Source organism: Podarcis raffonei, chromosome 15, assembly GCF_027172205.1.
Source record: "Podarcis raffonei isolate rPodRaf1 chromosome 15, rPodRaf1.pri, whole genome shotgun sequence".
In the NCBI taxonomy this organism is placed as follows: domain Eukaryota; kingdom Metazoa; phylum Chordata; class Lepidosauria; order Squamata; family Lacertidae; genus Podarcis; species Podarcis raffonei.
The window spans coordinates 43,362,099-43,388,108 of NC_070616.1; the positions used below are offsets into that span (position 1 = coordinate 43,362,099).

The 26,010-nt window shown below is 43.9% G+C and overlaps 1 protein-coding gene across 4 annotated transcripts in view; it reads right to left on the bottom strand.

The window, feature by feature from the left end:
- Positions 1 to 1,882: 1,882 nt before the first annotated feature.
- Positions 1,883 to 26,010, bottom strand: part of PPP3CC (protein phosphatase 3 catalytic subunit gamma) — a 68,252-nt gene continuing 44,124 nt past the window's right edge. Inside the window, exons 5-14 of one of the 4 annotated variants that reach the window (XM_053367018.1) lie at positions 22,527 to 22,672; positions 20,481 to 20,620; positions 19,091 to 19,168; positions 18,900 to 18,994; positions 16,158 to 16,283; positions 14,487 to 14,564; positions 12,026 to 12,107; positions 10,611 to 10,708; positions 4,587 to 4,616; positions 1,883 to 2,587 (exon numbers count right to left, since the gene is read on the bottom strand). In XM_053367018.1, coding sequence (XP_053222993.1) covers positions 2,412 to 2,587; positions 4,587 to 4,616; positions 10,611 to 10,708; positions 12,026 to 12,107; positions 14,487 to 14,564; positions 16,158 to 16,283; positions 18,900 to 18,994; positions 19,091 to 19,168; positions 20,481 to 20,620; positions 22,527 to 22,672 — 1,049 coding nt within the window. In that variant the 3' untranslated portion in view covers positions 1,883 to 2,411. Of the gene's footprint in view, positions 2,588 to 4,586; positions 4,617 to 10,610; positions 10,709 to 12,025; positions 12,108 to 12,978; positions 13,095 to 14,486; positions 14,565 to 16,157; positions 16,284 to 18,899; positions 18,995 to 19,090; positions 19,169 to 20,480; positions 20,621 to 22,526; positions 22,673 to 26,010 lie in introns of those variants that run through there. The other 3 variants (XM_053367021.1, XM_053367019.1, XM_053367022.1) reach the window with 3 other exon arrangements.

A 26,010-nucleotide genomic window follows, 5' to 3' on the forward strand; every position in this document is an offset into this window, starting at 1 on the left:
TTGAATAAATATCCCTCAAAGAATGAAGACCTCAGGCTCAAGCTCCTGACTAAACAGTTTCTCCTCAAAAACCCCACTCAGTTCTACCGAAGTTTCTCCATACAATGTAATTTGGCTATTCACTCACACTAAAAAGAGCCAAAAGGATTGCATCTTCTCTCTTAAGATTTGTCCCTCTCACCAACCTGTAAAGCTGACTTGCCTGTGACTTCCTTTCTGGCAGTATGAGAAAACGTACTGCTTTCATTACAAAAGGGGCACAGTACATTACCCCTATACTCACAGGTCACCTATTTCAGCTTGCAGTAAACATTGTGCACACATCTGTAGAGCCCTTAGTGGTTTTTGCAACACTTGGCAGAGAACAAGACTGACGCATTCTGTCAAACAATCAATCATGTTATTATTATACTTCAAGAGAAGTGCTAAGGAATCTGCCCAAAGGTCTCCTGCCCTTTGCAAAAGTTACAGGTTTAGGTTTTCCAGATGCAAACCTGGGAGCTGCACATTTTACATGGCAAATGTGCTTGCCACAAGTATGCCAGAATTTTCCACAGTAAACACAAAGTTATGATGGCAGGTGGGCACCGTGAAGCTCCCTAGCATGTGTTGTGGCCCATCAGGGCTCCTGGCCACGAGTGAGCCTCATTGCAAACACCCTTTCCACATATAGCTACTCTTGGTCATCACATTTAAGGTTTTGGGGTAATGAGGAAGAAGGAAGCAGTAGTGTCTCCTGTTACAAAGCTGAAACAACCTGCCTCTTCACTCATGCTGCCTCTTAAAAGGAGCACGAGGTTGTACCCTAAGCTAGTCACACTCGATGAGTATATCCACTTAAATTAATGAACATGACTAACTTAGTGGGTCTATTCTGAGCAGAATTAAACTGAATACAGCCTGGCATTCACCAGAAAATAGTGGGATTAGGCACTCCCAGAACCATGAGCCAATGCTGATGGGAAATGCTTTGATTGTGAAAATTTGGTCCAAATGATCACAAAACGCTGTAGCATCATTTTGACGCTAATTACAGGGGCCGGAGTATCAGCCGTTCATTGCTGGCTGTGCCCTTGAGATCCCCGAGAAGCCCTTTATAGTCAGCCCAGGAGAGCTTTGCCAGTTGTATGCAGGAGCCAAACGTGGGAGCCTTCACAGGTCTACTTATGGCCATTCCCCCCTCAAGGGAGACTCCCAAGTGAGCACCCATTTATAACCACTGTGGGTTTTTCTACTTGTCCCACATAGGATACACAAAGAAAAGGAAGCAGTGCTGCTGATGTGCAGAACTCTGCACAAAACTTTACCTTTCCTCCTACACCTCACGTTTCCCACACTATCCAGGTAGAGCTAAAGCTAAAGAACTGGAAATGAAGCGGGTTCCTGGGGGACATATCACAGAGAGATTTTGTGCTGGAGCTCACATCATGGAGCGTGGGAGAGGAATATTATGTGGGAAGAAGGGAAAGTATCTCACTCCTAAAATACTAATTTTGTACAGTTTTTTTACATTAAGAATATGAGTCCATGACAATCTGTGGAGGTTAGTTTCCTGTCAGAGAAAATCACATAAATCCCACCTGTGTGATGTCAAATATGGTTATGTTCATGGAACGACATGAGCAACCAGCTGGGTGAACTCAAGATGAATGGAGACTGCAAGATCACATTCATCAAAGCCCACCTACTGGTTTAGTCCAAGAGAATTCATTTCTCTGCTGAAACTGGATTCCTGAAGGGAAATCAATGGCAATATCTGAAGGGGCAGAGGCAGGATTAGGTAGATCCTTTTCTCCAGTTCCAGACATTCACCTGGAGCTGATCTGCGCATGTCAACCTTTGCCTTGTGACACAGGATTCCAAAAAGGAGAAAGTTTACCAATTGCCCTATGCAACATGCCTTTAATGGAAGTCAACTGCTGGAGCATCAGATGCAGTGTGAAATAGAAGAAACACAGCAAAATCTGGGAGGAGAAAAATGTTGCTTTCAAATGAAAGTTGCCACTTTTAAAAAACAAGGATAACTTGAAACGGTTCCATTATAAAATCAGATCCCAGAGCTGCCCTGGGTTGTTTCTGCTTCCCTTCCTCCCACCCCCCCAGCCACACGCACAGGCTCCTTCCCTCCTGGCAGGGACAGGCAATCTGTACAAAACAACACTTTATATATGTACTAGTATTTAGACCCATTCCTAAATTAAAAAAAGATGACTTTTTATATATTGAACATAAAATTTTAAAAACTTACAAAATGGTCACCTCTCTTACAGAATGGATGCAAACTGGATTATGGATGTGCCTCCAGGCTAAGTTGGTTTCTCCCCCCCTTGCCCTCCCCCTTCATAATAAATAAATAGAATTCATTAAGTTTTGGATCCTTTAGTGAGACAGAGTGGGCGGCGCCTGAACTGCTACTGGGCTTTCTTCCCCATCCCGTTCTTTTCCGCAGAGTTTGTGGAGGTTAAGTTCACCGGCCCGTCGGGGTGCTTGGAATCCTTGCGTGGCGGCATGCGCTCGTTGACACGGTCCAGTCCCCTTGCTTCTTCAAAGCTGCGGATCTTGTGCTGTGGCGAAAATCCACGGATGGCTAGAGTGGAGGAGAAAGAGCGAGAAAAAGGAATCAGAGCAAGTTTCCAACATACCATCCTGCAGTTACTATGCAGAGCTGTGACTATGGAGCATGCGTCTGACTTGGGGGAGGTGGTATGGGGTTTTTTTTTACACCGGACAGGACAAACTATTATGCCCATGATGTGAAAAGACGTCTCTTTAAGTAAGGCTGGAAATATTTTCCTCCCAGAGCTGAAGATATTATGAAAGAAGGATTTCTGTTCACAGTGTGTACATTCATTCCACTGGTCACTGTTCAAAAACACATTCAGTTGGTTTTTGCACTGCTTCAAAAGCCTGCTGCATCTGTTTGAGTAGACGTGACAATGAGACAAAAATATATATACATGTATACACTGTAGGAACAGATGCCCTCTCAAACAACATTCGATGCTCTTAAAACTGACTCTCCAGCCTAAACTCCTAGGCAAAATTATCCCTGTAAGGGACTTTCATTAGTATTGCTTTTTTCTCAGTACAATTCCTGGCCTAATCTTGGAAGAAACAAAGAATCAAGTCAGATATGTGCTCAATAATCGAGGCATTAGTGCAGTGAAACAGCAGCATAGTTTTGAAAACTGAAAAACATAAAATCAAAAATAATAGTGAGGACTAAATCAAAGTCACATACTTCAGTACAACACCACACACTCACAACACAACAAAGAATGGGAGAATGAAACTAATCTTTGGATAAAAAAAGCAGTAGATATATTTTTTAGATCTTGCATGACCAAGAAGGGAATGCCAAGAAAAGCCTCAAGTGTGACAAGGCGCACATGTGGAATAGTCTTGTTCTCTCCATCAGTTCCAGAGCAGAGCACATTTCTTTTTGCACACTGTTTCTGAAAAAGCAAAGAGCTAGAGGAATTTAGAATGGTTATTTTTTCTGCAAAGCACAAATTCCTTTAAAGATTGGGAAAAATTGTGTCTGCAGATCACAGAGGTACTTGCCACATGACTGTGGTAAATGAGAAAGTAAAGAGACAGAGCCATTTGACGATTACAGCTCTGACAAGCCTACCCACAGGGAAGGCCAAAGGTGGTTACTGGACAGCAATATGTCCTGAACAACTTCATGCTCTGCAAGAAGAGTCACAAAGATGCACATTCTATGACTTTGTTCAGGACCAGTTGGAAGCACTTTGCTGCCCTATTCATGGTGGTCATTTTGAGAGTGCAGAGGATTCTGCACCACATTCCTAGAGCGCAGCTGGAGAGTGCCTGCATTGCATGCCCAAAGGTCCTGGGCTCAATCACTGGCATCTCAAGGAAAAGGATCTGGGGTGATTGCTGGAGTGAGATATACTGGATCCATTGCCAGTTTGAGAAGGTAATACTGGGCTAGATGGATGGGGCAGGACAGATAAGCCAGCCTTGCCCAACAAACTGGCTACTCTCAAGATGTTTCGGATTACAACTTCCATCAGCCGCTGATACAAACCTTTCGAGAGGAACACCAAAAACACAACTTGCATGCTGCTTCTGGCAAGGCAGGAGCCCCACTGGAGTTGTGCCACTCTAGGCAGCTGCCAAGTCTGCCTACCATGGTTGAGCCAGCTGCAATACTCTTGCTGTAACTCAGCACAGCTACAAGTCTCAAGGGATGGGTCCAATTCCACACCGTAGCCCTGAGGCCAACATAGAATGGTAGGCTTTGTTCATCTAAAATAAAAATAATGTCACAGTATGGAGCATTATATCTCCATGGCTGTTTGAGCCTACCCAGTTCTAACGCTATGAGAGATTATAGAAGCAGGGTAGAGAGTTTGACGGATGCCTCTGTGCATCCTCCCCATGTGGATGGACCCCAGGGGTGGGAGGTGTGCCAGGCCATGTCCCTCTCCCCTTCTCCCCCTTCTGGTGATGCAAGAGTAAAAAGCGTTCGTACTGCTGCTGAGAATAAAGCTCTTGGCAGGGGGGGGGGGTCAGCAGACACACAAACCATCACGCTTCTTGCAAGATTCTAGCCATACCTTCCCGTGCCTCTACCGCTTCTACTGTGGCTGTAATACAGAAGGAACAGTGGCATGCAAAAATGAAGACAGAAAAGAGTGAGTGAACTTTAACATAACCATGGTTGTTAGAGATCTACAACCCTCCCAGTCCCAACCGAGGAGGATTGTGAAGACAACCAGTGGAAGAGGATGGTGGCAATAGGGCAGAGAGACAGAGGGGAGTTATAGTTTTCTTCCTTAAACCTAATTATCCCAAGCCCCAAGGGGAAAAAGAACCGAGAATGGCAGGACTGGTTTTTCAAAACCAGGAGTCCAAGGGATGTCGTGGAGGTAGCTTCTTCCATGACTGATGGGACCAGGCAGCAACATATCCCCATTGGTGCACACAGCTGCATTTAATAGCCACAGCTGCAATCAACAGCACATGGCTGGAACCAACACATATTTTCCTCAGAAAAGAGTATAATAGAAGGGAGACTTGCTTGTTCCATGCTTCAGCCCCAGACTTAACCTGCTTTGTTTAACACCAGATCAATCCCACCTCCCAAAATGGTTTTATAACTATGTCATATCATTTCCTATGAACAAAGATCCTCTGCTTTTGCCATCAAAAAGCACCCACTCTACCTTTGCACTGGGATTTCCAATAAGGCAAGCAGCTCTCTATAGAATAGAAACTTTAATCTGCACAGTGTTCCTGCATGCCCCTTCAAATAGCTGGTTTGGTTAGGGCCCCTGCCTTTGGAACCAGCTGCCCTCAGACAGCCACAAGGAGATCTGTGGCAGTTGTTTCAGAAACAATACAGAACAATTCTTATTTAGGAGCACTTTAGCAACATGTATTTTGCTGAGCTTTGATGCTCTAGCTTTGATTTGTATTTTCAGAGCATTCTAGCACAACATACAACAAATTAACTTTTAAAATAAATAAAACAGATCATGTCTGAGCAATGTCAGGGGGCCATTCTTGCATGTTGGCCTGTGTGGTTCCAAACTGCCAGAGATAATATGACTACTGTAAAGTGTGTTTTGCCATGACAGTTCATGTTTCTTTAAATATATATTCCTGTTACCTTCTCACTTTGCCTGGGAGTTTCTAAAGCAGGCATAGGCAAACTCAGCCCTCCAGATGTTTTGGGACTACAATGCCCATCATCCCTGACCACTGGTCCTGTTAGCTAAGGATGATGGGAGTTGGAGGGCCGAGTTTGCCTATGTCTGTTCCAAAGGTACATGACAGATTGCCAATGGATAGAATTCTAAACACACTGAGAGTCCCAGTAACCCAGATCATCCACTAACAAGACCAAATTGCGTATAAAAGTGTGTACTAAATTCCCATTTAAACAAAATAACCATATACACATACAACAGATAACCACAGCATACACATATATCAATATCATGAAACCACAATGGAGCACTGGTTAAAATCCAGTTCACTTGAATGCGGCCTTTATCAAATCTATGTGAAACAGAAGTCCTAACTTGTTGGGAAAGAGATTTGTGGTGGTGCCACAGTATCGCTTCAAAAAGAATGGTGCTTTGGGGTGATGCAACAGCTGTGACAATAGGCCCTTGGTGAAAGCACACCATGGCAAAAGGGCCATGCTTCCTGGCTGGCTGTTGCTCACACATGCGCTATGTAGTGGTGGGGACCTTTCTGATACATGACTAGAGCACAGCTCCCATGTTTTCAAGATCTGGCATATCCAGGCACTATCTTCAAAGGCTTTGATGGCATCAAACGTTTTTTCCAAGTGTTGAGAGTTCATACTGGAACTCTCTGATATGAAATACATGGATTGATCTGAGTTGCACCTCAGTGCTGGAACTGCTGGTGATAAAGCATCCCTGTTGAGGCTCTTCATTTTGGGGGGCATAACGAAGAGGTCTTGGTTTCTGTGCTGGGCTGGAGCTGGATTAAAACATTACCTGACAGCTACAGCATGCAAGTTTGTGAAGACCAAGACAAAGTTCAGGATCTCTGATCTCATGATCCAGGAAACAAGTCCCGTTTTTCATGCAACAAATGACACATTAAAGGAGACTGAATGCCTCCCTGAACACAGTGCTGGACCTTAGTGAAAACCACTGCTCAGCCAGCCACAAATCCCTCTATGCAGCCTTGGGTAAAGTTGCCAGCTCTCAGCCTCAGGATTACCAGAGGTTTGCATGGGACAGCACAACCTTAAAAAACAGGTGTGCAAAGACATTGTTACTGATGGAACACTGGTCTCAGAGACAATTCTAGAAGGAGATAATTTGGCTTATATTAGCTAAGTAGCTATTTTTTTAAAAAGGTGGAATGAATGGAGGTATGAAACTGACTAGGATACAGGCCTAAGTAGAGCTGATGCTCTGATTTACAAAGGGAGAGTTTTCAGGCAATGAGGACAAAGGCAGGGAAATGTAAAGTCAGGGATTGGTTGGGAGATGAGGAAGGAGAAACTGCATGCAGAAAACAAAGTATGTGTGAAGATTAAATGTGACAGAGAAACAGGAGGAAATGAGCAAGAGAATGTGTTCTCTTTACTGAAGCTCAAAACAGATCCTGTAAAGTTACAATGCTCATAAAATTCATATGCTTAATTTCAGTGTGATGACGCTTCAGTGGAAGCTTTTAGATGCTTATGTTTGGAGGTTTCTATGAAGTTTAAAAATCCGATGTAGCAATAGTTAAAAACAGTCAGCCAAGTTATTAGACACCTAAAAGGTAAAGGTACCCCTGCCCATACGTAAGGGCCAGTCGTGACCGACTCTAGGGTTGCGCGCTCATCTCGCTCAAGAGGCCGGGAGCCGGCGCTGTCCGCAGACACTTCCGGGTCACATGGCCAGCGTGACGAAGCTGCAACTGGTGAGCCAGCACCAGTGCCGCACACGGAAACGCTGTTTACCTTCCCGCTGGAGCGGTACCTATTTATCTACTTGCACTTTGACGTGCTTTTGAACTGCTAGGTGGGCAGGAGCTGGGACCGAACGACGGGAGCTCACCCCGAACCGCTGACCTTACGATCAGCAAGTCCTAGGCACTGAGGTTTTACCCACAGCGCCACCCGCATCCCATATATTAGACACCTAGTCAGTCTCTAAAGCACATGTTTCAGCCTGATTTATTGCAGAGCTCAAGAAAGGGAGTTCTTGACACCTATGCCTTCATCTGCCAACTTCCTATTCCATTAGAGAGAAAAAACATGTTCAGCTATCTGGAAAATTAAGTCTAGCCTTCCCCTGCAAGAAAGAAGGGAAATCACCACCTCCTTTGACCATGGAAGATTCTGCTACAATATTCTTCCATGTAAGAAATTTAAAATCTAGGCTAGCAAGTGCCAAAGCAAGCCTCTTTCCAGTACACCAGGAAGTCATCCAACATTGATGAGAAATAAAATCACCTGGCTCAATGCCAAACATGAAGGCTGGCAGCAGAAAATGATTAAAACACTAGCTCACAGGGTTCCCTCTAGAGAATGGGTGGGCAAACTAAGGCCTGGGCCAATTGCCTTCTAAATCCAGCCCACGGACGGTCTGGGAATCAGCGTGTTTTTACATGAGTAGAATGTGTCCTTTTATTTAAAATGCATCTCTGAGTTATTTGTGGGGCATAGGAATTCGTTCATTCCCCCCCCAAAAAATAGTCCGGCCCCCAACAAGGTCTGAGGGACAGTGGACCGGCCCCCCTGCTGAAAAAGTTTGCTGACCCCTGCTCTAGAGAGACATGTTGCTATAACTCATTTGCTGACCTCACAACCAGTCATGATTGCCCACAAAGCTTGACCTTCAGTGCTATCCGCAGTAGATTAACAAAATTTAACACAATATCACCTTAATGTAGGAAAAAGCAAGCGTGCTGTTCTGGAAGAGTGTACATGTGACAAAACAGGAAGTATACACTGGAGCTGAAAAAATATTTGCAAATATTCACAATTTCCCAACACTTCAGATTTTGGGTGTGCAATTTTATCTCAACATTAAGAAAGCTGAGTTCTTTAGATTTGCTGGGATCTCTTGATTGCTTTGATTTTGGCAGGTGTGAAAAAAACCCAGACCTGTATCAGCTATTGACAGTCACAATACTAAATGTCATTGAAAAAGAATGGCCTTCTCTAAAACTTTTTCTTATGGGGAAGTGTGTACAGGCAAATAATGATGCATGAAGAAGACTCCCTAAAGATGCATCCAGACTGATAGGTTTTGGGGTTGCTGTTTGTATGATCTGCCACTGATATTCACAAAAGGAAGGGACAAATTCCAACACTGCACAACATGATGAGTCACTATTTGTACACGTGTTTGTGTACAAATGCTTTTACCTCAATTCAGGAGGTATAAGCTTGTATGCCAGTTTCAGGGCAGGATGAAGCAAAGGCCAAGCAAGAGCAAGGAAGTGGTAGCCCTAAGCCAAGAGAGAGCAGTAAGAGCTGGATCTCCTACTGGGCAGACCTGTGAGCAAGTCTGACCAGGAAGCCTATATAGGGATTTGGGAGAACTATCCAAGCTGCACTGACCTGATGGTGCACATGGGCTTCCTTGCAGACACATTTGGCCAATGCTGGCTGGCTGGTTGCTTGCAAGCAGAATCTCAGATTCACATCTCATAAGTTGCCTGTTTAAGATCAACTGTGTGTGTGCTAGAGTCCTAAAATGCTGAGCTAATTAATCTCAACCCAAGTCTTATGATGTCTTTCTCTTCCTGGTATTTGCTCATACCCCTTGCCTAGATTCTTTCTTTTTCAATAGTTGTTTGTGGATTTGTCCTATTGCACTCATCCATCTAATTTCATCAGTTTATCTCTTTCAGTAGATGCTAAACCTGGCTGTGGCACTATACTAGAGGGTAGGAAAGAATGATCTACAACCAGAAACAGCTTAATAGTTTTAACATCTGGTATACAGCTATGAGAGTGCCTCAGTGCAACAGTGTAAACTTAAGTTTTGTTTTCTCTTCATCAAAACTGCAATGGGTGTATATGGAGCTGGCAATTGTGGACAGATTAGTTCCAGTCCATGAAGGACAAGAATGAAATGACATAAAAAGCCAAGGAAAAAGTGGTCTGCACACATCATAAGCACTGGTGCCTGTGCCCCAGCCCAAGTTGTCTGAGAAGGACACACAAGTTGAAACACCAGCATAAATGTCCATATTAAAAACCTACCCAGAAAGAGAATCTCAAACTCACAGCTGTTAGTTTTCAATGTTAGCACTGAGAACAGATGGGCTTCGTACAGGAGGGAACAAAAAAGCAGGCTGATGGCATTTGTACATGCTCTTACACAGCAGCAGAAGTCTAAAGGGCAACTGCTGTTAAATAGATGAAATCTGAATAGTTGTTCAAAGAACAGATTCCAGAACACTATGCAAGTTTCAAGTCTCTATTCCCAGCAAGATCACCAGCTATGACAACATCATACAAATGCCTTGGACGAAATCCTTCCCTCAAGTCCCATTGCCAGGTTTCTATTAAATTAGTCCCAGTGTTCTCAGCCTCTCCTATTATTCTTCTCTAAGCTTCATTCACAGAATAATAGAATAAAAGAACTGTAGAGTTGGAAGGGATAACAAGGGTCATCTAGTCCAACCCCCTGCAATGCAGGGATCTTTCGCCCAACGTGGGGCTCAAACACACAACCCTGAAATTAAGAGTCCCATGCTCCACCAACTGAGCTTCTCCCCCCCCCCATTCAGTGCCAGAGTTAAAGGCCTGTAAGTTTATGGGGACATCTAAAGCCCATCTTTTCTGGTGACAGAACTGCAGATACTATGAAGGGAAGGGGAAGGGGAAGGGGAGGTAGCAGTGGAAATATCAGTGCCTCCCCCACAAAACCTAGATGATCTCTTAACACGTCACACCTGGTCTTATCCTGCACATATACTAGGAGTGCCAGCTTGGCCCCACAACCATGAGTGCCCAGGGCTGTGGGTGCCATGCAGCGTGCATGGCCCTGGCACCAAAATTTGTGGATGCCCAGGCCCTTCATGGGGAATTTTGTGGGTGCTTGGGCACCCAGGGCCCCAGGGAGTTGGCACCTATGACATATACATACCCGTCTGTAGAGTCTGTTTCCCCCCTGAGAGGACTCCCAGGGGCAGAGTACCTGTAGGAGTCAGTCCTTTGAGCATCAGAACACTCTCGCTCTCCTCCCTGCAAGAAAAAGAGGCACAGTGACCAACTATATCTGATCCCACCTCTTAGGTTTCCTCAGCTGCACACTCAAGATCTTTTTAGGGAACTGCTAAACATTTTAATGTGCGTGAAATTGTTACGTTTGTAAATACGTGAGCCATAAAGCTGCATTTAGAGCTGGGATTGGATACACCTCCCTGTTGAGCACATATTTGCTGGCCTGTAGACAGGGCAGCAACAGAGCATGATTTGCATGCAGGTCCCCAATTCCATCTCTGGCATCGCCCATAAAAACAGAAGTGAGGAACCTCTGGCCTGTGGACCAAGTTGGGCTCACCTTGGGTCCCAATTTAGCCCCAAAGGCCTTTTTCCTCAAACCACAGCCACCTGTCCCACACCTGACAACAGGTGTAGAGCAGGAAGAGACCCAGCCGAATCGGTTACATGACTGAGTTCTCTGTGGGAAGCTCCATCAGGCAGTCAACCCCTGCATAAAGCAGTTTCGCCAGCTTCACACTGCCCTTCCCAAGCACGCAACAATGAGCTAGCTGTCAGGCACTCAGAAGATGCTGGGCAAGGGACCTTTGACAGGTGTGCAGGCACATCCACCTGTCCTTCGTCTGTTCTTGTATCTTCATAATTGAATCAGGTGACTGACAGGTGGGTTAATCCCACCAATATGTTGAAGTTGGCCCATGAGGGTAGGGACAGATAACAGTCTGGTCCACTGGGCCAAAAATATTCCCCACCTCTGAATTAAAAGAATCAATTTCACATGATGGGAAAGATCTTTGCCTTGAGACTCTGGACAGACAATACTGGGCTACAGAGAAACAAGTTTACACTGTACAAGGCAGCTTCCAATCATGTGTAAAACAGCATTTAAGAATCAAATCTTGGGGTTTTTTGGGGGGGGGTTGGAATCTATTGATCAAAACAAAAATCCAAAGTCCACAAAGGTCTTGTACCCCCTCCCCAATTATGATAGAAGAAAGGTGGAATATGAATGTACTAAGAAAAAAATCCCTGAACAATCCCTACTGACACTTTACATCTCTAACAGTCCTGCAATGGGAGCAGCTTGGCTGTAACATTTACAAGACCACCACTGTGTAGGGTCTTTCCCACAGAATTGGCTCCCTGCCGGGAGAGTGCAAATTCCAGGTGATAGTCCCACACGAATCAGTCCTGTAGCAGTGGACTTTTAAACATTTAACATGCACTGGTCCAAGACTTGCCGACCTTTCATTCTCTGCCCTGGTGCAGCCAGGGCAATCTGGCAAAATGATATTCCCTCTCTCTCAAGCTGAGATTCACCAAAGCGAGCAAACTTACCGAAGAACTGAAAAGACTCGTGCCATCTTCCCAATGGCTCTGATCTTATTCCTGATGATCTCTTTACGGGCAGTGGTGCCTCCTTAGGAAAAAAATCAAAAAGGGTTTAAAAGAATGAGGGAGGAAAACAACTAAGGCTCAGGCAATGCCAGTATGAAGCATCTGCTTGGCTCTAGGAAAGAGAAATCCGATTACAACTTTACAGCTAAATTCCATAGAATGGTAATGAACTGAATGAAAGGGGCAGCAAGTGATGGACAGAATGACACACAAAGAGGAAGTCCAAACAGGGGGAAGTAGGAGCACCAGAAGTAGTAGGACAAGTGTTGATCGGAGCAGCAGACCTCTTTGCCTGCCCAGACATGTTTGACCACAGTACACATGAGATGTAACATGAATGACTCAGCCATTGAGACACAGTTTTGCAAGGCAAGAACACAACTACAAGCCCTAGTGAGGGTGAAGACATCAGGATGCTGGGCTGTGCTTGCAGAAGGGAGAGCGGTCACACAAGCACCACCTTTGGCATAGACGCAGACAAAGGAATGGCTGGAATCTTGTGGTTTTGCTTGAGTCCTCAACAAATACAATGTGCTAGGGATAAGTACACTCCCTTTTACTACACAGACCAAACATGGACTGAAAAGCATGGAGGTTCTGGGAGCTCAACTGTACACTGAATGAGAAATACATCTCCTCTAAGCTAAGATCTTCTTTTTTAATTGCCCGACTATGCATCAAGAACAGGACAAGCCAAACTGGAGAACTGACATGCACCAATGGATCAGCCATGCACAAGGTGGCTGCTGCATTCAAACGTCAAAGAGAAACGTGACCCCCATCGCTCTGGTTCCTGGTGGAACACAACAGGGTTGGAAAAAAGAAACAAAAACCAAATGCACCACGTTCATGTTAAAACTGATGGGGAAGAAGGGGGAAATGGCGAGACTGTTCAACTAGTCAGCTATTCAAAATCCACTCCAAGGAAATCTGGTGGCACAGGCAGTGAGAATTAAGCTTTTAGCAAATTCTAGCTGGGTACCTTTCGGATAGCTTGAAATGTAGTTATCTTCAGGGAGAGGAGACACGAAGTAACAAGGAGATGAAGACAGAGATAGAAGAAACAAATTTAAATTTCCATGGGAGGGAGGGAATAACATTTCTTTTTTAAGTGCAATGGGACATGAAGGTTAGCGCTGGGTCAGCTGGTAGTTCTCTTCTGCACCTGTGTCATGCTCACTTGGCTGTCAGACTCCAGATGGACAAATCAATTTTCCTTCTGCCTCTCAGATGCATAAGACTCTTAATCTCCGGGGCAAAGGTATGAGCCCCACATGGGGCAGAAGATTCCTGCATTGCAGGGGGCTGGGCTAGACGGCCCTCGTGGTCCTTTGCAACTCTACAATCCTATAAACTACTAGCAAGGGCCAAAAAGGAGGAGGTTGGATCTATTTCTGCAGATTGTGCAAAAAGGATGGAAAGGCCAATCCAATGACCAATGATCAAAAGAATTGATCTAGCAGTGCAAAATGCCAGTATTTTTTAAACAATTAAGCAGTAAAGGAAGACAGCAAAAATTCCTATAATTGTAATAATATCAGAAAAGTAGTCTTCAGTTTTCCTGCATACTTAGTTGTCACTAGTTTAACACTGCACACTGTTGGGTAGCCTTCCAGAGAGTTGGCATCATAGAGATGCCATTGCCTGTTCAGTCTTTGTGCCCCCTCTCGCAGAATTAACCAGTTATGTGGGTTCCTCGAGCACTTCAGGCTGAACCTTGGGAAAGCCAAAAGCCCCCAGAAGCATGACCAGTAGTTTTGCAAAAATACATGTGTACATTTTGTTGCAACTGTCACAGATGCATACGAAAGAGTGCCCATGATGATCAGCTGCTCCGCCACCCACAGGCTCAGAATATTTCTGGAACTGAGGGATTTTTTTAAATCTTATAAAAGATGGGTGCATATCTACATATGTACTTATGCAGTTAAAAATGTGCAATTTCTTTCAGAAGTGAAACTGAGTGGACTGGAAGTTGATTATTATATCTGGACAAGCCAATTTCACAACTCCATCCATCTATATTGGGGCGTAAGGAGCAGCAGCAGATGTAAATGAAAACTGAACAAGGCAGCAGCTCACGCTGGTCAGGCTTCCTCTTCCTAACTCTCCTTTCCTCCTTCATTCCATCTGAACAAATACCAAGTTACTGCTGCTGGATCAAGGGAACCGCCATAGTGGGAGGTGGGAGGGAGGGCGCAGAGTGGCTCTTATTACGCTAGAGAAAGAGTTGTCTGTAAAACAGCCAAAGACAGTGAGCTTAAACTATGAATGAAAAAGATGGCAACAAAAAGGTGCTAAGAACAAGGCAGCACATCCAGCTTTGAATGTCATTTCTTCCAAAAGTGCTTGAAAGCAACCAAACCTAACCCACCCTGAAAAAGTAAAAAGGTTTTGTTACCGTCCAACGCTTCATCTCCATCTGAAATGAGCTCATCATCAGAGCAGATGTTAAGGATGTTAACCAGCATCTCTGTAACTGCAGGAAATAATGAGAAATGGGCAAGAGATTAGAGATTTTTGTGTGCGCGCGTGTTTATGTGTGTATCTATATCTGCCACAGCATGTGAATGGGCTTGTTCACATATGATGATACATCATGGATTATTACGTGAACAAACCTTGTGCTTGTATTCTTCCTATTCCTCAAACACGCTCTGTTTCAATGCCTGCCAAAGTAGGATTGGAAACCAACTTCAAACTGTTATTTGCAATGCTGTCTTGGAGGGCAAACATACACTGTTTGCTGGTTCAGATGTCGAAAGCAAACTACGCCTTGCGCTTAAAAAGTTCTGTTTTATCCCTGAACACCATTTTCTCTGGTTATGGTGCTTCTTAAACTCCTTCAAGCTATAACCTAAAGTCCCCAAACAATTTTCCCCATCAGAACTCCCAATTCCCAATTCATTATTGGAGAACAGTAGAACCAGAGACAGTGTACAAGCAGGACTGCTTACACAGCAAACAAAGCAATACAGTTTGGTGTTAGGTGTGAACCATGCCAATATGACATTACGTGTATAAAAATGCAGGCTGGGGAGCACATAACACACATATATAAAATACTCAACTGAAATTAAATTTCAGTTACATAAAACCTAACAAATGTTAGAACAGCTACTTAATCCTTCTACTCCTCTCAGCTGAAACAAAGGTTATGCATGTACAACTACATCTACACAGATTTATCTCCCATTATTTGCATTTTATAAACTGATTTTCAAATATTTTATTTATTATATCCCTCCCTCCCAAGGTAGCCAAGCAGTTGTTTTGTTGTTTTGTTATTGATTTTAATATTCACCATAAACTATTTATTACATTTTTGTTCAATCTTTGTTCCAAGGAGTCTGATGCAGCACATACCATGTGCCCTCCATTTTAATAATAATAATAATAATAATAATAAATTTTATTTATACCCTGCCCTCCCCAGCCAAGACTGGGCTCAGGGCAGCTAACACCCGATATAAAACAATTGATTGAAATACAACTTAAAAAACAAGATTAAAATACAACATTAAAACATTAAAATATTAAAATGCAGCCTCCTTTCAGTGGAAACTGAAATCAAAAACTTTTGGGGGGATAAAAACGTCAATTCTTCACCAAGGCTATCCTCACAACAACCTGAGAGAGTACAACTGCTCTAAGATTACCTAGTCAGCTTCATGTCTGAATGGGGATTTAAGGATTTTTAAAGCTGAAAACAGTACATAAATGCTGTAAACACACAAGTACCCTGATTTTTGAACCTGAGACAATATATTTTGAAAATTTCCTATGACACAATAATGGCCACTAACATGCTTATTTTTTATTATATATATATTTTTTAAAAAATAGAAGGTTGAGTGCCTGAAGGCCAAATTTTGCAGAATTTTCTAAATTATTTGCTTCAGGAGTGAGCAAGCTAGCAAAATCCACAAATGTCTCTCCTTTATGGCAGCAACAGACCGCCCAAGGCTACATCCAGCCTAGTCAATCCTACTGCATCAGGAGGATCTGTTTTCCTGCTCCTTTGATAATTGCTTTGCTTATCAATAATTTTATTGGGCAATCTCCTTCTTACCCTTTTCCCCTACGAAAGGCAAAGACCATGTGAAAACATCCATGAAGTTTGGAAGCCAGTAAGGGTGTGGAGAACAGTTGAACTGCCTGATGTTCATGACATTGTTTTCATATTTCAGCACAGCAGCTAGAAGAAAACAAGAGGGAGAAAGAGAAATTACAAGAGTGCTGATTTTATCTTTGTCCTCCAGGGTTACACAACTTAGGAAATGCAATTATACAGCTGTGTAAAGAAATCCCTATGAAAATCAGACACCCTCTATGAGAGAGGCAGTAAGGAATGTCAAAATATCCATCAGACATCAGGTGAAATTTACTGTTACAAGTGTTGTTTTTCTTCTGATAAAAGTTTTAAGAGTGAATTTCATATGTTGTTTTTAAATTTTGGATTGTGTATTAAATGTTGTTACCTATCCTGCAGTCTTCTGAAGAAGGATGGGGAGAAATCATATAAATAAAATTTATTTTATTATTAAGTTAACACTAGCCTATGCTTTAATGCCACATGACTTTAAGGCCTCAGACTCATACACTGTTGCTTCCCCTCCAGCACAGCTGCGATCAATAGATTGGAAGTACTTCCTTCAGTAGTCAACAAATGCTTGCTTGTAATTTCATCTGAAGCAGGACAAGCTGTTTAGTCTGATCTTGATGTTTTTATTATGTTTTTTTGATATGTTGTAAGCTGCCCAGAGTGGCTGGGGAAAATAATAATAATAATTATTACTATGGTTTGCTGAAACAAGCACAATTCAGACGACGGTCCACAAGTCTGCATTTCTTGGACAGATAGGGGCTTCCACATGCTGTAGAACAGCACAGCCAGTGTTGAGGGTTGATAGAGGTTATACTCTAGGGGGCCACGGTATGTTAAACTAACTGCAGTTATTGGATGACAAACCGCAGTTAGCTGAAAATGGAAGCAGGTGCTTCCTATCTCCTCCCCATGGCCACTGGAGGAGTGGGGAGCAGCCTCGTGCACTTTACACTAAACTATGGGTTAGTGTTAAATCCAAACTAGGTCAGTAACTACTTTAGAACAAACACTATTTCTAACATACAAGCTTCAGAGGAATTGCATTTAATTGATTCTGGTTCAGTCCTTCCAAGATTGCATTTATCACATTTACACCCACTCTTCTTTCAAAGAGCTGAGGGTTACATGAATTGTTTCCTCATTGATAGTAAGATAGCTAAGTAGGGGGGCCGCTGGGGGCGCCTTGGAAGATGGCCGACAATATCATCTACCCGGCTCACACGAGGTAATTAGAGGCTGATTATGGGGAGTAAAATCAGTCTCCCTTGTCTTCCCAGGGGGTGGGAAGATGCTGCCTCGCCCGCGGTTGCCCATAAATCACCCCCGAGTTCGAAAGAAGCAGGGGGTGGGGGCACTGGGCGGATAACTCTCATGCGGGCTCGGAGCTCCCGGATGCCGCTTTCAAGAGCAAAACTGGTTGCGTTGCTTAAAAGGAAAAAAAATTGGAGAAGTAAACGCTCATGCTTCGAGCGAGGTCAGGAGGGTATTATCTGCTAAATAATTCTACCACTGAGACGATGAATGATGTGACGGAAGGAACAGAAGACAGCATCAAAGAACTACAGACATTTCAGTATGTTGAACAGAACGGAAAGGGGGGGAAAACCTTCTTATTTTTTAATATGATTACCTAACAACCCTCCCCCTTAGAAGAACCGTCACAACAACTAATTGCAAGTGAGATGAAAAATAAACTGTGTGGGAAAGAAAAAAATATAAAAGGTTTTACTTCGTGAAAAGATCTGGAAAGAAGAGAGGCTTTCTTTGTGGCGTAGTTACAACAGTGATCCACCATTGAGAGGCAGACCTCGTTGTAAGATTTGTAGTCTTAGGGAGGATGAGCCGCTGTTTTGGTGTCAGGTTTGGATTGTAAATTTGAAAGGGCGATCACCCTCCTGGAAAGACTGATTTATGATACAACGGGTCTGAGAAAATTAACGAGCGGACATTTAGACTGTATTTCATCGGAACTGAATAAGATGGCGATGGCTGCTCGAATGGGACTCTTGGACTATTGGATCTATGTGAGATGAATTACGGGAGAGCATTACAAAGTTCACACAGAAATATAAACAAGACTGTTTCTTTCAACTCACTTGTGGAGATAACTCGGAGGTGACTGAGAAGAAAAAGGGTAACAACAAGGAGATGAGAGGATGGAACTGTCAACATCAAAGCAGCAGAAAATATAAGATGATTGGACTCCTACCGATCTCGAAGCATGGGTACCCCCCACAAAAATTTATAATTTGGCAAAATAATTGGTTTTGGATTTTATGATTTGTATTGGTATGATTTGGAATAATTAATATGATTTGATTGGTATGGTATATGGAAACTTAATAAAAATTATTTGGGAAAAAAGATAGTAAGATAGCTAAGTAAGGTTGAGCCACACAGTAAACCTCTGAATGAGTAATGATTTGAATGCAGACACCGCTGCTCCAAATCCCAACCATCCCTCTCAGATGACACATCTTCTGTACCCCACTTACATGAAATTGTTCCTGCAAATCTGTGGGGACCCAACATTTCTGGCAGAATGCCCAAGCACAAACCACGTCCATTTTAAGAAACCAAGTATTAAGAAGCAAAAGATAAGGTAAGCAAGAGCTAGAGATTCTATTAAAAGTGGACACATCAAGACATCAGGAAAGAATTCATAATAACCTCACATTGGCATCCTGGGCACAGTCAAAATCTTACCCTTGTTGTTATAGACATCTAGATAATTTGGTGCAGAAAAGATTGTGATTAGGGATGGAAAGCCCGTAGTCTGGCTCTTTCTGTACATTCGGTACCTGGAAAAGTGAGCAGAAGATAGGCAGGCTTTTGCAAAATACATAAAGACAACAAAGCTGTTGAACACAGCACCAGAATAGTGACTCTGAACTTACCCAGCATCCTGGGCTTCATGTGCTCGAATCACAGATAGCAAATTATTATTTTGCAAAAATTCACAAATTGCAGGGTAACTGAAAAAGAAGTTTTAAAAAGCAATATTAACACATGGTGAAGGCAGTCATCATCACATTTGTTTTCTGTCTTTTTCCCAAGAGGGATGAGGATATACAAGTTAGGAATATTCCACTTTTGCCCCAAATTATTCTAATCACCTTGCAAAGATAGGTTAGGTTGAAAGAATTGAAGATAGGTTGACTTGCCCCATTGTGGCTCAATAGGGATTTGAACCTACATCTCCACAGTCCAACTCCAACTTTCTACACAGCCTGAGGGAGGGTGAGCGCTACAACAAAACTTTTAAAAAAAAAAAAATTTAATGCTGGAGATGCGAACTTAGTACATATTCTGATAAACTGCCCGATAAGGTCATTTTGGTGCGAGGCGAGGATATTTATAGCAAGAGTAATAAAAATAAATTGTTATTTAGGGGAACTGAATTTAATTCTAAATTATATTCCAGAAACATGGGAGATTTCAAGGGGTCAAAAAAATGGATGTACTGTGCTATATTAGAAGCAAAAAAACTTGTTTTGATGAAATGGAAGAGCCACAAAAAGATTCCATTGAGCACATGGATTGATAATATGGACATACGAACAAATTGCATGTCGTCGCAAAATAAGAATGGATAAATATGAAGAAATCTGGAACAAATATTTAAGCGATAAGGCAGATAGTGGTGGGAAGTAGGGGAAGGAGAGAGAGGTGGGAAAATATTGTTTAAAAAGGGGTAGTCATAGGTATATCAGTGTATTCAAATCTGAATTGTCAAATTGTGTTATTATTGTTATTATAGTTTTTGGTGTATGTGTCTTTTGCGGTTGATGTTTGTATTGAAAAAATTAGGGCTACAACAAAACTTGACTATTGTTAGGGCTGCTAAGCACCTAGAAATCAAACTAACATTTATGGAAACTGGGAATTTGTGGTGATTCTGAGGCCATCCAAATAAACATTCAGATTCGGCAAATAACATTCAGATTCAAGATATATTGCTTTGCTAAATAAAACTTGCTTGGCAAATTTTAAAGTTCTGATAAGTCCACACAAACTTGTTCTAGTATTTCTGAAATCCTTCAGGCACATCTTTGACCTTGTAAACAACTCAGAAAGCCACAAACGAATGGCTTTTCGGTTTTACAAGAGGGAAAATTCATAGGGAATTCAGTAGTAATACAAGTTGTATTTTTAAGACAGCAACAATCACAAGTGGGACAGAGTCCCACTCAAAGCCCTGGAACAGAGTGGTTTGAGCACAGCAACTGGGACTTCACACTACTACCTTTTCACTTAACCAAGGGTTATGTTTGAAATGTTTCCTACCTGTAGAAATAGGAGCAACCTCGAACAGTGTTGTGGGTAAAATGTTCCAGTGTCTTCTCATTGCCATAATCCTCTGATGGATCAGACCACAGCAGGTCACACATTGGACCAAAGGCTGGAGGCTCCTTAAACCTGTCTAACTGAAAGGCGCACACACAGAAAAGCCAAAAAAAAAGATAATTGATATAAACATACAGAATTAAGGGAACTCATTATTAAGAGCACGCCAAAATACAGTGCATGAGGAAAAAACCTCAATTCATCTGTGCTAGATAAACATAGTTTATGATGTCACATCTCGGAAACAAACATTGCCTATATGAGCGCTGATTTCTAAGTGTGGAAGACTTACGAATAGGGAATCCACTTCCCCCCTCAAGATATAAGAAAATTTTAATCATTCAATCTCTGTAAGGATTAGCAGTGTTTGTCAAACTTGGGCCTCCATCTGCTTCCAGACTACAACTCCCACCATCCCTGGCCACTGGTTCTGCTAGCTAGGGATGATGGGAGTTGTAGTCCAAAAACAGCTGGAGACTCAAGTTTGAGAAACCCTGGATTAAAGGCAACACACATTTCTTTTTCCAACTGCTTAATTTGTCTTTGAAGGAGAACAAAGAAGTTCCATTCCAATCCAAATCTTTCTGATGTTCATAAACCAGCATACACAAAGAAGGTCAACTCTCAGAGGCCTAGCAAGGTCAGGTGGTACCAAGTGCAATTTTTTTTTTTTGTCAACCCACCACCACCGATGGCTTGGGATAGGCTTGGGAGTCATGGGGTGTGTCATGCCGAATGTCACCCCCCTCAGCGATGACACCCTGGGCGGTCTGCCCCCCCCCACTCCTCTGGCCTTGACCATGCTAATAAAAGGCGACATATATAATGCATAAATTAAAATGCACAAGCATCTGAGAAAGTCACGCTCATAGACACTGTCAAAGAAGTGGGGTTTGGGCATAACAAGGGCGGGAAGGCCGTGACTGTTAAAGTTTGTTCGTGTTTATTGTGATTATTTCCCACCCCCACCCCAAAATCAGTACATTGAATTAGTGTGTATGCTTTAGTTGAGATTCTGGCTACAATAGAGTGTTGGACTAAATGACCCTCGGGGTCTCTTCCAATTCTATAATTCTACGAAGACCGCAATTTTATTTAATTCGTCCTGAAAATTAAACCACCTCCCTGACTGTTTCTCCACCCCTGTGAAGCGATTCAGGGCTTGGCACTTTGCTTTCCCGAGTCCCTGCAAGTCTCCTTCTGCTACCTTCAGGAATCTCCCCGTTATGTAACACCCTTCTTTGCTTTATACATAGCAGGGGGACGGGGACGGGACATAAGGCAGACACCAGAAAATAACAGAACTGCATATATCTCACCAGGGCACGAAAAAGGGTGTATGGAGGAAAAATAACCAGAGAGTAAGCCTCAGCTTACCAGGAAGGAGGGCGAATGCCGCGAACGCATACGAGTTCCCTGTTGGCACCTTTCCTCTTTCGACCCAGTGGCGGAAAAAGCCGCTCGGGCACCTGGGGTGAGCCGTCCATGGGGCAGGGCGGGGCATACCATGGGGCCTCCGGAGTCTGCCTGCCTCCTCCCACTCAGACGCCCTACAGCTGGGGGGGGGGAGGCAGCGGGCGGACCGTTTGGGCAGAGCAGAGCCTGCATGCGCCCAAGCCACCGCCACTCTCCCAGGCTCGGGCATTCTGCAGGCCCCGCAGTGAGTGCCACCCAGCATTTTGTCACCCCCTCAGTGGTGACACCCAGGGCGGCCCGCCCCCACCGCCCCCCTTCCTCCACCACTGTCCACCCTACAGAACTTCAGCCTGGGATCAGAGAGAAGTGTACATGTCTTTATGCCTGGCAGCCCCTTCAACAAGTCTTAGGTAGCCTTAAAAAGAAAGGTGGTGGGGAAACATACCCTGGAGTAGAACCTTGTCAGAATGGGGACAGGTAAGCCTACAAGAAGACCCTAACTGGAACTACGATACCTGCGCTGTTTTGTGGAGGGGAGGTGTGGAGGGAAAAGAAAGAGGCCCCACTTACTTTCCTAATATCATCTAGACATGTGATTTCAGGAGACAGCCCTCCATGCACGCACAGAAACTGCTGGTTCAAAAGGGCAGCAAGAGGAAGACAGTCAAATGTATCCATGCATGCATCATACACCCGCTCGGAGTACTTGATTCGACCTGCAGGAAACAGAAGCAAGAGAACTGCAATGACTTATGCAAACTATAAAAGATAAAAAATAAAAAGGCTCCCAGAAAACTGCCAGTCATCTGGACTTAAGAAATACAACTGCCTTGCCTCTTCCTCTCTCTAAGCCAGGACTTTTCCTCCTTTCCTGCTTCAGAGACTTTCCACACCAACATGTCTGCCAAGGAACTGCAGTACATTGCCTGTAGACTCCTTGTCCATTGCAGAAGATTCTTGGACATGTTCTATGGTGTCCATGTAGTTCACATAGAATTGTAGCCATCTATGCTAGGCTTCACCATAGAGTTGCTATATTTCAAACAGTGAATATCTAGACAGAAAACTGTATGTCCTGGAAATTCCAGACTCCGAACTGGGAGTGAACAACAGAACGTACTCTCTAGCACGGGTACCAACTTGAATAGAATATTTGGGGGGCAGGTAAGCCCCACATAATCAATCAATCAATCAATCAATCAATGATACAGCACACACACACCATTTGAATGGCAATGCCCATCAACTTGGGGGGGGTGCCTGGCCCCCTCAAACATTTTACTGGGTGGGCAAAGGGATCTTGACCCCTAAGTGTTAGCTCCTATGCTCTCTAGTCCTGCTTCTGCACATTGCAGGAGAAGATGGGACAAGCCATCTTCCAGGAAAACTTGCTTACCTGGACTGATTCTCCCACTGAGGAGCATCTGATGAGCTTCCAAGAAACAATTTCAAAACCACTGTCCTGAGCAAGGCTTTCCTGCAGAAAGCAACTATACATGGCAAGACTCTGGAAGTACAGTGGTGCCCCGCAAGACGAATGCCTCGTAAGACGAAAAACTCGCTAGACGAAAGAGTTTTTCGTTTTTCGATGTGCTTCGCTAGACGAATTTCCCTATGGGCTTGCTTCGCAAGACGAAAACGTCTTGCAAGTTTGTTTCCTTTTTCGTAAAACCGTTAATACCCAGTGTGCATTGCCTGAAGAGGTGCAGTTGCGACTTGAACTTCGAGGAGCAACACATAGTACGCGGTGTGGTAGCCTTTTTTGAGGTTTTTGAGGACTTTGCAGATTTTTGAAGCTTTTCCAAAACTTCTTTTGCATCCATTTGGTAAGTTAAACTTTTAAAACTTTTTTGGGGTTTTTTGGATTTTGGGTTGGGGTGTTTGGAATTCAAGGACTTGGTGTTGGGGAGAGGTTTGCAAGAATCTGGGAGCTTATGTGGTTTTTTTCTGCATTTTTATGATTTTCTGTGACCATTGGACCATGTGGTTTTTTTAAAAAAAATTCTGGGTTTGAATTTCTGTGTGGTGGCTGGCTGGGGGAACAGTTGAGGAGAGGTTTGCAAGAATCTGGGAGCTTGTGTGGTTTTTTTCTGCATTTTTATGATTTTCTGTGACCATTGGGCCATGTTGTTGTTGTTTTTTTGAAAATTTTCTGGGTTTTAATTTCTGTGTGGTGGCTGGCTGGGGGAACAGTTGGGGAGAGGTTTGCAAGAATCTGGGAGCTTGTGTGGGTTTTTTCTGCATTTTTATGATTTTCTGTGACCATTGGGCCATGTGGTTTTTTTAAAAAAAATTTCTGGGTTTGAATTTCTGTGTGGTGGCTGGCTGGGGGAACAGTTGGGGAGAGGTTTGCAAGAATCTGGGAGCTTGTGTGGGTTTTTTATGCATTTTTATGATTTTCTGTGACCATTGGGCCATGTTGTTGTTTTTTTTTAATTTTCTGGGTTTGAATTTCTGTGTGGTGGCTGGCTAGGGGAACAGTTGGGGAGGGGTTTGCAACAGTTGGGGAGGGGCTGGGGGAACAGTTGGAGAGGGGTTTGCAACAGTTGGGGAGGGGTTTGCAATTTCTGTGTGGTGGGTGGGTGGCTGGGGGAACAAGTTGAGGTTTTTGAAGACTTTGGTGATTTTTAAAGCTTTTCCAAAACTTCCTTTGCAGCCATTTGAGGATTTTGAAGACTTTGGTGATTTGCAGCCATTTCGTAAGTTAAACTTTTAAAACTTTTTTGGGGTTTTTGGATTTTGGGTTGGGGTGTTTCGAATTCTAGGACTTGGTTCTGTGTTTGATTTTCTGTGTGGTGGGTGGCTGGGTGCTTTTGAATTTTTTGGAAGTGAAGCACTGATTTTTCTTTTCTTTTTCTGAGTTTACAAAGGAGCTGTGCTGCCATGGGACCCAAGAAGACTGCTGCTGCAGAGGCCGGCGAGAGGAAGAAGGAGAAGGTGACGCTGGAAATGAAGAAGGAGATCATCCGGAAGCACGACGGTGGAATGCGTGTGACAGACCTCGCCAGGGAGTACGGCAGGAATCCATCGACCATCGGTACCATCCTGAAGATGAGGGAGAAGATCCTTGCGACGGATGCAGCCAAGGGAGTCACCAGGATCATGAAGAACCGCCCAGCTGTTCTGGAGGAGGTCGAGAAGTTGCTGCTCATCTGGTTAGAAGAGAAGCAGCGTGCAGGGGACACAGTGACTGAGGCCGTCATTTGCGAGAAGGCCAAGGCCTTGCACGCAGACCTCGTCCGGGAACAGCCAGGAACCTCAGGCAAGCCAGAAGTCTTCAAGGCAAGCAGAGGTTGGTTTGACCGGTTCAAGACAAGATCTGGAATCCACAGCGTGGTCAGGCATGGAGAGGCTGCCAGTTCTGATGTTCCTGCGGCTGAAGACTTTGCAGCGGAGTTCCTGGAGGTTGTGAAGACGGAGGGCTACGTTCCACAGCAGGTCTTCAACTGCGACGAGACCGGGCTGTTTTGGAAGAGGATGCCCAAAAGGACTTTCATCACTCAGGAGGAGGCCAAGTTGCCTGGCCACAAGCCCATGAAGGACCGTCTGACCCTGCTCTTCTGTGCCAACGCAAGTGGCGACCTGAAGATCAAGCCCCTGCTGGTGTACCACTCGGAGAACCCATGGGCCTTCAAGAAACACAAGGTCGACAAGGAGCAGCTGAGTGTCATGTGGCGATCCATCAGCAAGGCTTGGGTCACACGTGTGCTGTTTGTGGACTGGGTCAATCTTGCTTTGGGCCCTGCTGTCAAACAGTACCTGCTGGACAATGACCTGCCGCTGAAGGCTTTGCTTCTGATGGACAATGCTCCTGCTCATCCTAAAGGCCTTGAGGAGGACTTGTTGGAGGAGTTCAGCTTCATCAACATCATGTTCCTGCCGCCTAACACCACGCCACTGCTCCAGCCGATGGATCAGCAGGTCATCGCCAATTTCAAAAAACTCTACACCAAGGAGCTTTTCAGGCGATGCTTCGAGGTGACTGACTGCACCACCATCACCCTGCGGGAATTCTGGAAGGACCACTTCGACATCATCACCTGCTTGAAGATGA